The 12,440-nt window shown below is 39.3% G+C and overlaps 2 protein-coding genes across 4 annotated transcripts in view; one reads left to right on the top strand and one right to left on the bottom strand.

Moving 5' to 3' along the window:
* Positions 1-2,927: 2,927 nt before the first annotated feature.
* On the top strand, positions 2,928-12,108 carry LOC134742142 (probable cytosolic iron-sulfur protein assembly protein Ciao1). Of its 2 annotated transcripts, XM_063675109.1 has the most exons (6): positions 2,928-3,093; positions 5,008-5,226; positions 5,339-5,470; positions 5,863-6,039; positions 6,417-6,610; positions 11,755-12,108. In XM_063675109.1, exons 1-6 carry the CDS (start codon positions 3,086-3,088, stop codon positions 11,937-11,939), a joined length of 915 nt encoding a protein of 304 aa, XP_063531179.1. In that variant the 5' UTR covers positions 2,928-3,085; the 3' UTR covers positions 11,940-12,108. The 2 variants fall into 2 exon arrangements, with proteins under 2 accessions (XP_063531179.1, XP_063531178.1); XM_063675108.1 differs by lacking the exons at positions 5,008-5,226; positions 5,339-5,470; positions 5,863-6,039; positions 6,417-6,610; positions 11,755-12,108 and adding exons at positions 3,251-3,570; positions 3,649-3,836; positions 3,916-4,654 and having other exon boundaries at positions 2,938-3,093.
* LOC134742141 (uncharacterized) overlaps positions 12,104-12,440 on the bottom strand; it is a 22,391-nt gene continuing 22,054 nt past the window's right edge. The window contains exon 6 of one of the 2 annotated variants that reach the window (XM_063675105.1): positions 12,104-12,387. In XM_063675105.1, coding sequence (XP_063531175.1) covers positions 12,290-12,387 — 98 coding nt within the window. In that variant the 3' untranslated portion in view covers positions 12,104-12,289. The remainder of the gene's footprint in view (positions 12,388-12,440) is intronic. The other variant, XM_063675107.1, reaches the window with a different exon arrangement.

Raw genomic sequence — 12,440 nt, 5'->3', positions numbered from 1 at the left:
TTTGATTTGTGATTATAGTTTGTCAAAGGACTGTCTCATTTTAAACATAGACAGAAAGAATCATACTATAGTTGGTCAAACCAATTTGTCAGTCAGTAACAACCAGGAAAATCTTATTCATCCCTTTCTTTTGGGCGCTAGTACTAGTGTAAGACAAAGATGGTATGACTCTCTCTGTCTACGTTTGAAATGTGACAGTCGTTTGACAAACTATATATTTGTCTTACACATGTCTTACACTAGTACTAGCACCCAATAGAAAAGGATGAGTATAGTTTTTTTCTCAGAATAATGACTAAAGCATAGAAGTAGGGCAAAAATGCTTCGCAAATATGTATACCCGTACTTTACTTCCTTACGAATTAGATAATGTGCCGAAAAGAGATGCATATATGCTTGTTATTTCTCATTTACGTACGGTGTCATAAGTTTGATAATTTGTTAGGGATGTAACTGTGTCGACTTTTTATATCGATAAATTATGCATAAGTTTATGTGCCGTGTAAAAGAATAATCACGAAATTGGCAAATTGATAATAGTCTGGCTAATGAAAGTTGAACCTGAAAAAACGCGGCAATTTCAAGAAATCTGTAGCAGGCGGCTCGTTGAAATGAAATTAAATGCGTGGAATACAAGGATTGCATAACTTTTATACTTTTTATAATTTTCATATTCTAAAAATCATTAAAAAGTATAAAAATTATGCAATCCTTGGAATCAAAGAGCCGCCTGATATGAGGATTAATGCATGTACCTAATATAGCTTTTATCTCATTTGCAGTCTACCACTCACAACCGTCTAACTATACCTCTCGTTTTTTTATCATAAGAAAGAAGGCGAGCGATCTTAACGTGTTGTTTTATCGAAAAACACTTTGAAAATAAGTCACAACAAATATAATATACGATCATTTACATACTTTTGCTTTCATAAGTAAAATATTACTATATTTATAAAAAAACTTGTCAATAAAAAGACACGTGGAAATGGTTTACCGTTTTTTCTAATGCTAAAAGACTAAGTATAGTTTCTAGTCATGTACAGCCAGCTGCAGAGAAAAGGCACCCCCCCCCTGCATACAAAGTTCTGTAAATTAGTATGGACGTGGGGTACCTTTTCTCTGCAGCTGACTGTACCAAATAGGAAATGAAAAAAAAAAACGTTCGTGTAATATATTTTTTTTATTTAATAATAGGGAATATTACGCGAAACTCGGCGCCACTATCACAATCTGAGGGTCTATCGCGAAACAAGAAAATCGAACTTTCGTTATCTAACATCTCTGTCACTCTTGCGTATTCGAGCGATAAAGAGGCAGCTAGATAACGAAATTTCGGATTCGAGTTTTCCGGTAGGTCCCCTGAAAACTTGTCAAAAACCTGTTAAAGGTACAGTATAAATAAGTTACTCTACGGTGCACTAAAAAAGCTAGTGCTGCACTCTGGTGGCAGAACATTGCAGTAATATCCCCTATTCCTCGTCCTTTGGAAATCTGAAAAAAAAGTTGAGTTTTGTGACCAACAATATTAATAAAAGGAACATTCATCAATGATCATTAATGTCTTTTTTATTAGGGTTCCGTACCCAAAGGGTAAAAACGGGACCCTATTACTAATACTTCGCTGTCCGTCTGTCTGTCACCAGGCTGTATCTCATGAACCGTGATAGCTAGACAGTTGAAATTTTCACATATGATGTATTTCTGTTGCCGCTATAACAACAAATACTAAAAAGTACGGTCCCCTTGGTGCGCGCGTCCGACCCGCACTTGACCGGTTTTTAGTATTAAACTATAGTCTGGCAAACACAACCTGTCAGTAAGTAAGAACAAAGAAAACTATAGGTACAGTCGAAGGCAAAAATATCGATCCAGACAAATGGCTTAAAAATATGTGAACACGATTTTATTGTCTAAGCGTACACATGTTTTTGAGACTTTGGGAATGTATATATATTTATGCCCTTGACTGTACTCATCAATTAAAATGAGACAGTCCTGGGCCAAACTATAAGAAAGCTGTAAATGTCGATAGGTTATTGATCTGAGGTCGATACATCACTATGCCAAAAATATAACCTTTCATACTTAGCAGAAAAGTTCGTAAATATATGCAAAAATCTATATAGACTGGAATGCAAGTAATAATTACATAAACAACATATCGATTTCTATGTTTAGGGTCAGGTCCTATAAATTAATTTCTTCAAAATTGAACAAAACTCACCGATTAAAGGTTATCGGTTCGTGCGTATTTTCTTTTCTTCCTGTATGCGATTTACAGCCCTCGATCACAAAAGACATTATCACAAAGGGAACTTCAAACCATTACAAATAAAAACTCAGCACGTTTTCCAACAATCTTTCAGGAATTGCAACAATATAATTAAAATAAACCAAGATGACCGCTGAAACATCCCGAAATATTTCAACTAAAATAATACGACTATGTCAAGTTGTTACAGTTGACACCTACCTGTGAAATAACGAACATATATTTTATTTGGCTGGATTACATTATAGAACCACATAGGACCATTTGACATTTCCCTCAGTTCATCTTATGACAATACTGAAAAAAACGAAAGAACTTGCGGATTGTTGTCTCACTCACTCATAGACAAAAAGTAATAACGTGTTGTGAATACGATATCTTTTACCAAGCTTTTATTTTTGCCCGGCTTCTTTGCTTTAGTCATTATTCTGAGGTTTTTTTTGTTCTTTATTACTGATAATTTGGTTTGACCAACTATATTATTCATAATAGAAAAAAAAAACTATAATTATAATTTCTATGATTTGGAAGTGCTTGAAAGTCATACAATGTTTGAGCCTTGGTTTTAAGCGTCGATCGATGTTATAAGAATTGATAATGACATTTTATTCTAGACATTTGTCAATTTTGTCATTTCCTTATTTTCCTTGTTCTGTGGTGAGAATTGTGTGAGATTTTTCACAGATTTATTGCAAAAACACTGTTTTATCTTCATTTTCTTCTTTGTACCCGTCCACCGCGCGTAATTGGTTATCGTATTGTTCAAAGCTATCGTTTATATCAAAGGAAAATACCAATTGTTTGTACTTAATGATCGGGTACGTACATGCATCTATGATAATTTATTAACTTGGTGATATACTGCAATTCATCGAGACGTCAAATTTATTTATACTTATTTCATTGCCTGCACTTCAAAATATTGTCCAGGTATTCAGTGAGAATTACTTGATTATGGAATTCAACAATTTATAGGTTATCCTTGAGGTATATCAAAATAAACAACTGAATACCTGCGTAGATCATGGCTAGGATGGAGTTGTTGCAAACTGTGACCGGTCACAAAGGGTTAGTGTGGAATGTATCATGGCACCCTCTCGGTAAAATGTTTGCTTCATGTGGAGAAGACAAGACCATCAAACTCTGGAGTAAAGAAGGGCAAAAATGGGCCATAAAGACAGTTCTCGTGGATGGACACCAACGCACCATTAGAGAAGTGGCATGGTCACCTTGTGGAAATTTCCTGGCTACAGCCAGCTTTGATGCAACCACAGCCATTTGGGACAAGAAAAGTGGTCTGTATGGATTTCTAATTAATCTAAACTTACTATAGAAGTTTATGATCCTATTGCAATATCATCCTATGTCTGCAGGTCAGTTTGAATGCAATGCTACACTGGAAGGACATGAGAATGAAGTAAAAAGTGTGGCATGGTCGCAATCAGGGCAGCTGCTGGCAACTTGTGGGCGAGACAAATCTGTGTGGGTGTGGGAAGTTGCAGGGGATGACGAATATGAATGTGCATCGGTTCTCAATGCCCACAATCAAGATGTCAAGAAAGTTAGTACTATTACACATACTGAAATTGAATTGAGTGAGTTAATAGAAGTCTGTAAATTAAAATTGGTTATTTTTATAGGTGGCATGGCACCCAACTCTAGACATCCTGGCTTCGGCATCCTATGACAACACTGTAAAGCTCTACAAGGAAGATCCTGTTGATAATGACTGGTCATGTGTAGCGACTTTGCACTCACATGAGTCTACCGTGTGGAGCTTAGCCTTTGATAAAACCGGAGAGAGACTGGCCACCTGCAGTGATGACAGAACTGTCAAAATATGGAAAGAATATAAACCTGACAATCAGGAGGGAGTGATGGTTGCAGACCGAGATTCTGTATGGAAATGTGTTTGCACACTCTCTGGTTATCACTCGAGATGTGTGTATGACATAGCGTGGTGCCATAAGACTGGGTTGATAGCTACTGCTTGTGGTGATGACATCATTAGAATATTTAAGGAGACTGATGACTCTGACCCTAATGCTCCGACATTTGATTTGATTTGCACAAAACTGAATGCTCATGCTCAAGATGTAAATTGTGTTGCATGGAATCCTACTGGGAACCAAGAACTGCTTTCTTGTAGTGATGATGGTGAAATAAGAATATGGAACACTTCTGACCTGACTAGTGGCACAAGTGATGTTTAGTTTTAAGGTCACATTTGTACTATACTGTATACATTTTAGAATATTATATATGTCCACTTAGAATAAGATGTAGACTTTATTAATCAATCCTACTTTACCTTAAAATGATGTATTTGTTTTTGGTTTTTATAATGGTGAGATAATGGTAAATGATTATGTTTTTTGTTAATGTCACAGTTTGTTTTAAATAAATATTATCACTCAAAGTGAAATTAAAATTCATTTGATAAAAGCAGTAAAATATAGTTTTATTTGAAATCAAGTCAACTGCAATCAGCATGAGATATTTTGTTTTAGGTACATGTAATTTTTATGTATTTTATCAACAATGTCTTCTGGACTGGACCAATAGGTTTTAATTATTTGGATTTTCTACCTTCACAAAAAAAACGAGGTTCCATGTTCAAAAGTATAGTGCTTGGGATATAGTTCTTAAGGTTATTGTGTTATGATCGAAAATCAAGTGTGTTATTGTGTGTAGCTTTCCTGCGAGAGTATCAAATTTTTGCATATTTTCAGGTCTTATCTGATGCTTGTGAAATTAGGAAAACACATAATTGGCAAACAATCTATTTTTCATAAATTTTATTCCATTTCTGCGTCTATCAAAATGTCAATGGGAGAAAAAACTGGAGTAACACTTGTCAAGGTGGTGTCGGTGTTGGAAGATTTTGCTCCAAATAGTCTTGCAGAAAGCTGGGATAATACCGGCTTGCTAGTAGAGCCATACACTCCTAGGTACCTAATCATTTCCATAAACTGTTACATTACAATTATTACTACATATTTGTATTGTTAAAAATTTCGCTCTTAAATGAAAATTATTGGTTCAACAGCATATTATTTTCAGGAATATTACAAAGCTGTTACTAACCAATGACTTGACAGAGGAAGTAGCTATTGAAGCCGATAACCAAGGATGCGAAATGATTGTCGCATACCATCCACCTATATTCGCTCCTATGAAATCCGTAGTGCAAAGGTAGATTATTTTATATTTTTATTAGTGGCCTGTTCAGTTCATATAATATATATATATATATATATATATATATATATTCAATAGGAAACATATGTTTAATAGCCTAAATAGTGACCTAAGAAGGAGATTCAAATCTTGATCTCCGGTAAAAGGTTAAAGCGTCATACTGTATGGAAAATACGTAAACGTGACGCTGTAAGACCTAAGGTATACCTAATTCTAACTAAACGTAAGCGCCATCAGCGAAACGTATACCACTCTCTAAAATGAACTCGAATGGTGTACTGTATATTCTTAGCTTTTAATGATATAAATTTTTGTTACCTGCTTAATTATTCTAGGAAAAGAAGCATAAAAAAACTGGAATATGTATAATTATACTTTTTTTTCAGTGCTTGGAAGCAACGCATCATATCTTTCCTACTCGAAAAACGCATATCGCTTTATTCTCCCCACACAAGCTGGGACTGCGTGCAAGGCGGCGTGAATGACTGGCTGGCTTCAGCCTTCCCGGTCAAGGAGTCCAAACCTATCACGCCAGGGATTGACCCTAACTTCGGAGCGGGAAGGTAACTTTATGACTCTCTTTATACGTCACGCTACACGCTGGAACTGCCCCATTCTAACAGCCGTAATTGGAAAACTCATTCAGTTGTTTACTCTCTCCCACTGGCTAGTTATCAGTATACTCACCAGGAACGGATTTAGCCAAATACTGCAGCCTTATAGGCAGATCCTAATAGCGGCGCTATGCCCTAAAGTAATATATTTAAGCACGACTTCGTTTCGCTCGATGATTAGTTATTAAATAGGGTTCAAGAACAAATTAGAATCTTAAGTTTTCTGACTCTTAAAGCAGTTTTTCGACTGCTATTGTCAATCCATATATATTTCATCATCACGTGGGTATGCTTACAACCGCACCCTCATTTTACCGTGATTTCAGGTTCCTACATCTCCAAGCCGAAATTCCTCTCTCAGACGCGATCGCTAAAGTGAAGCAGCTGACCGGCTTGCCCCACGTTCGCCTGGCGCTGGCTAAAGGCAAGTCGGCGTCGGATGACGTCAGAACCGTCGCGCTGTGCGCCGGATCCGGCGCTTCTGTTCTTAAAGGAGTTGCTGCTGATTTATATCTGACAGGTGAGTAGAAGAATAGATATATACCTAGAATAGAAGAATATAATAGAAATACTTCATTTGGTGTAAAATATAAAACTTAACCTATTCTAATCTATATATATATTACGCGAGGCCGATTTTTGTTCATCCCATCAGATCTACAGTTATGGTCCGATTTTAATAAATTATATGTCATTTGATTCGTCTCATGCTACAGATTTGCAATAAGCTCTTAGTTTTTTGATTTTTTCCCGAAAAAGTACTAAAAAGTTAATTTGAAAAAATGTACCACGTGACCTTTGTTCTGACGAGATTGAATTGAACTCAAACCTATATATGTAAGGTATGTAAGGTATCCAATCCATTTAAATATTTGTTTTGAGACTGTAACATGCATACACCACACTAAAAATGATATTAAGGGGCCGTAGTCGATTTTGGAGCAAAAATTTTAAATTGATAGATTTAGTCGTTGAAATTATACACGTTTTGTTACGTAATATCTAAATAACAAGTATTGGTTTCTATTAGCACGTCTTCTCATCTTGCCTTTTAATAATCAGGTCGCGAGCGTGCGTCACCGGTATTTTATAAAAAGAAGGGGTAGTTTTTAAAAATTCATCAAAAATTTATGGTGGTAAATTATACAAATTGATGTATAAGAATAGTTTCAGCAAATGTAGTAGATTGTTTAAGTATGAAAATTTTGTTGAAATTAAGTCGATTTTCAGAGAAATTGTCGCTTGTATATTCTAACACCAAAATGGATGCCACTCAGCATATGCCGATGACTAAGATATTTAGCCATGGCGCTGGTTTTCAGGGCAACCAGGGACACAATAAAATAAAACAAAACTAAGCTAACGTGGGAGAAAGTGGGTTTGTGCTTTGAACAATTAGAGAGTAGGTGAACTACTAGTACTTGTTTGTAAACTTAAGGGCCTACACACAATTAGACGTTACGACGACGTCAGGGGCGTATTTACCCTAGGGCCAAGGGGGCCATGGCCCGGGGCGGCAGGCTGCGGGGGGCGGCGCAGGCCGCCGCTGCCTTTCAGTTGCTTTCGGTTTTGGGTACCTCAGTGGCGCCCCAATTTTTTTTTTGTGGTGTTACTGGTACTAGACATAATTAAATTTAAAGTAAGTAACTACTTGTCTTATTCGTTGTCAACTTGCAGTAGACATTACAATTTTTACAGTGCGTTTGCGCCCCTTTGCCTTCTACCTTCTTTACCTACGTCGGATTGTCGTCGAGTTCTCATGATGTCGCCCTGTGACGTCGCTCTTCACATCGCCTTAGGCCCGGGTCTGCAACAAACGCCGTAGGTCGCGTCCGTCGTGACGCTGTACGCGACGTACGAATGCTTACTATGGAAATGCACTATAGTGGTCTCTCTCAAACGCCGGACGCGACCTACGGCGTTTGTTGCAGACCCGGGCCTTAAGGCCGCGGGCTCGCTGCATGCTTGACGGCATAAACGCCGTGAGCGACGTCTAGGCGCCGGCCATTGCGTCAGCAGCCGTTATATCGTGTACGACGTCCGTACCTCTGTGGCGCACAGCGTCCAGACTCCAGACGCTGTTGCCGACGTCAACCGGAAACCGTACACTATATATATTAATAAGCTTAGAAACAGTAAAATTGAAAAATACTTAGTTCGTTGAGTCGTTATCACAGTGAACTCACAATGGTCTTAAGCGCCATATAGCAGCTTTTGGCGCTTAAGGGTTCCCCACGTATGTCGACGCGGAATCGGCAAAATCCGATAGCAAAAAGCTTTATGTCTGCGCAATAAGAGCGTCGTCATTCGGTTCGGCTCGCATCAGCCGGCGCCTGCTTTTTCGCTCCTATTGCGCGGACATAAAGCTTTTTCCTATCGGCTTTTGCTCAATGCGCGTCGATATATCTGGGGAGACCCTTAGTCCTTTATGCCAATTTACGCGTTTTGAAAAATTTCCGAAAACTGGATCGACAAAAAATCTATTTTATCATAGAATCTGGTCGCAAAATTTCACGAGAATCGGTTAAGATTTGCGACCTGTGTATATATTTAGAGGAAAACACCTGGACATACGAAAGCAAAATGCCCGAGTTAAAACGAAGACCTTCGCTGACGCTTCGGTCATAATAAGAATGGCGGACTAAAAGGTCAGGTTGCGAGCCTTGAAAAGCTTAAAAGTCGCGCCTTCCGGAAGACCCGAAGCATTCCAGCATTTCCAGCAAGTCGCGCCTTCGCTTTAATTTGAGCGAACGCCAAAGGTCGCGTAGCAGGAGAGCCGAGATCACATTAGTTCCAAGCTCCAAGCCAATTTCAAACTCTCCCCTCCTCCAGCTCGGTCTTCGGCCTTGCATAGCTCGGTCTTTGGTGTCACGTGTCACTTTAACTTGGTCATTGTTCCAATCCCAACATAAATTTTTACCACATCGACCTTTGGCTTTGCACGGAAGAGTGCCGCAATTGGACGATCCGGGACTTTAGAACTATGCAGAGCTCGTCTACTTGGACATAGGTTTTTGTCCCAGCTCAGTTCCACTGAAGCTCGCCCTTTAAGTCTCTTGGGCCCGCAGAAATCTTTAATCGTATTCGTAGCCTTCTGCCTCCCTTAGACATGACCAGTGCTTTAAGCTGTTTCTTCTGCAGTTCGGCCTTCAGCCTCACAGGGCAGCACACCGCAATCGGACGCTCTATGCCTCCACCCTTATGCAGAGCTCGGCCGTCGGCCTCGCTCACAATTGGCTATGGGTTCGATTCCAAGCTCTGCAGAAAGGCACTAAGAAAAAAATATGCTTTTGGGTTTACTTCATGGGTGCTTCATGGGTCAGGGGGGGCGGCAGGGACCCAATGGCCCGGGGCGCCAAATTTTTAAATACGCCTCTGGACGACGTGCCGTGGCACGTTGCGGCGTCGTGTAACGTTGCGACGTCGTGACGTGCAAATCTACGGCGTGTAACGTAAAAAATCACGTCACGGCGTCGTGCCGTGGCACGTTGCCGCAACGTGCGACGTCATGACGTCGTGTCGCAGGCCGTCCATACGTTGCCGTCGAAATTTGAAAAATATGCCGCAGTTGATCAAGAGCCATGGACCGCACCAGACTTGTCATCCTGCTGCTATTAAGAAGTCGCCTAAAGAAGAGGTATAAACAGAAAATACTGGGTCCATCCATTTCTTTCTATCATGAATATCGTCTATTGTCTATTGTCTTGTCCCATAACACGGGACGTTCCTCCACTAGGGATATTAATTGATCGACATCAATTTCATGCGTCATTTTCCTTTACCTGTTGAACATCAAATGGCGCCGGCTCAGGATTATAACGTTAGTTTTAACGTCACGTCATCGTGACGTCGCACGTTGCGGCAACGTGCCACGGCACGACGCCGTGACGTGACTTTTTACGTTACACGCCGTAGATTTGCACGTCACGACGTCGCAACGTTACACGACGCCGCAACGTGCCACGGCACGTCGTCGTAACGTCTGATTGTGTGTAGGCCCTAAAACTTGAAACAAACTTAATAACAATTTTTTTATAATAATAACATCTAGCACCGTACGTCAGCTCATGTGTTGGAAGTTTGAAGATCAATTAAATACTTTTTAATGTTACTTTTAAAAGTTGCTGTCGAAGTACAATTTCTTATAGGTAGTGGCAGATTATTCCAACACTTCGTGGCGGCGTATCGAAAGCTACCTATCTATCTATCAGCTACAAAGTCTACTTCTGAACATATTGATGGCTACAAATGTATACCTTCAAAAAACCAACCCCTGAAAAACACAATACCCCACCCCTATTCTTGTCCAGTTCCTATCCTGTCGTAAAGCAAATTTCTGCCAAAAAGTAATTAAGTAATAACGAATAATAAGCAAATTAATAACCATCCGGGTAATTACTTAGTCGTTGAAGGCGGTGTCGCTAGTTACTTATTAAATGTGCCATTTTCAACCAAAAGTAAGGCGCTATCTCCATATAGCTTCAATTAGAAATCAACCTTATCGACAAACGACAATGTGGTACCTTTTGGTTGAAAACGTCACAAATAAGGAAACTGATGTATGAAGTGAGGACTCTAAGCTTAGGATGGTATTCCATCTGTCCAATATATTGGTCCAATGTACATTGCGTCTCACTCTCTCACTAAGTAAAATGTGAGATGCAATGAGAGAAATTTATCACCTGGAATATGCTTTGTTCTCCTTTTTTTCTTTATTCTTTCGCTTGGCGTGCGATATGAGGTCGGGGTTCTTCTTAGAGTTTTTCTTCTGCCTTCGCGTCACCTTAAGCGCTAAAAATTGGGGGAATTTTACGCTAATTTCGCATCCTCCACCATGTAAAGCCTAGTGGGAGGATGTGGAATGGAAAGACGGTATTTCAGCACTGCTGTTATGGATATCTTCTTATTTTTTTCATACAAGATAGCTAGTTTACAAATAAATATGACTAGCCGAGATGGCTACCTCTTTAGGAATGGCGAACACACACCCCTGTTCCATTTGACAGGGCGATACGATTCTAAATTCAAAACGTGGCTGTTGCCAGTTACTGATAAAAAGGCTGTAAAGGTTACAAACCTTTACAATACATTGGCCAAAGAGATTGGACCGGTGGAATACCACCCTTACTTATATATCTATCGGCTCGACCACGACATTGCGCGACTGGCGACGGCGGCGGCGGCAACCATATGTTGGAGGGAGACACAGCGATCAGACCTTTCGTTCTCACCTATAGTTGCCGCCGCCGCCGCCGTCGCCAGTCGCGCAAAGTCGTGGCGGGGCCGTATGGATAATATTGGATATACTTACCTAGTCAGATACATACGCGTGAACCACCTTTAGCTATAACACACATACCACACCTCACACCATACTCACACCTTTTGTTTGTAAACGACAGATGGCTTTTATTTTTATAACCCGTTCATACAATTGGGAACTGTGTTTTATGTATGGACTATTCCGGCTATGTTAAGGTAGATAATTAGATGAACCTAACCTGAACCTAAGTAAATTTAATATTTAACTTTCCCGACTTCAAATTAAAATGTAGTGGTTAATAGCAGTACCTATACTTACGAATTTTACGATACCTACAACGTGAATGTTCTTCAGGTACTCTGTAAGTCAAACTAACTATTTATCATATTCATTATTTTCAGGTGAAATGCTTCATCACGACGTTCTCGACGCTGCACAAAAAGGTATTTCGGTTATCTTAACCAATCATTCAGATTCCGAGAGAGGGTTCCTATCAGTATTCTCACCGGATCTACAGAAAAGATTAGACAACCAAGTGGAAGTGTTTGTAAGCAAGTCTGACAAGGATCCCTTGGTTACTGTGTAAGTTTGCTCTTGTCATAGGCACAAGAACTATAAACACAGTTAAATGTATCGAGAGGTGATTTTAACAACTAATGCCTAGATGGCGCTGTACGGCACCATTACCTTTTGTTTATGCGCTTAATTAATGTTCTAAAACGCATTTAGTTTTCAATAAAAGAAACGCAATTTAAGTCGTATTCTTTATTAATAACTGTTATTTTGTATTATTAACCTTAATGTGAGATCAGTATTATTCGATGTTTAATTACCACATAAATTATACAATAGTTGCAAGTTCCATACATAAATACTAATTTTACAGCAATCGGCTAGTTTTTGGCATTCCTTACACTAGCATTACTCATATTTAGTTCACAATAGCTGGCAAGACCGTTGTATATGCACTTTTGTCCTCGATCTCTTATGCGCATGACTCAGTCCGCTTGGGAGCTCTCGTTCTGGGAACTGCACTGAAAGACGTTTACATTTTTAGAGGCTGTATTTATTTTTTTGTTAGATTGTT

The sequence above is a fragment of the Cydia strobilella genome, chromosome 6 (genome assembly GCF_947568885.1).
Source record: "Cydia strobilella chromosome 6, ilCydStro3.1, whole genome shotgun sequence".
In the NCBI taxonomy this organism is placed as follows: Eukaryota; Metazoa; Arthropoda; class Insecta; order Lepidoptera; family Tortricidae; genus Cydia; species Cydia strobilella.
This window is presented reverse-complemented; position numbering and strand designations above follow the sequence as displayed.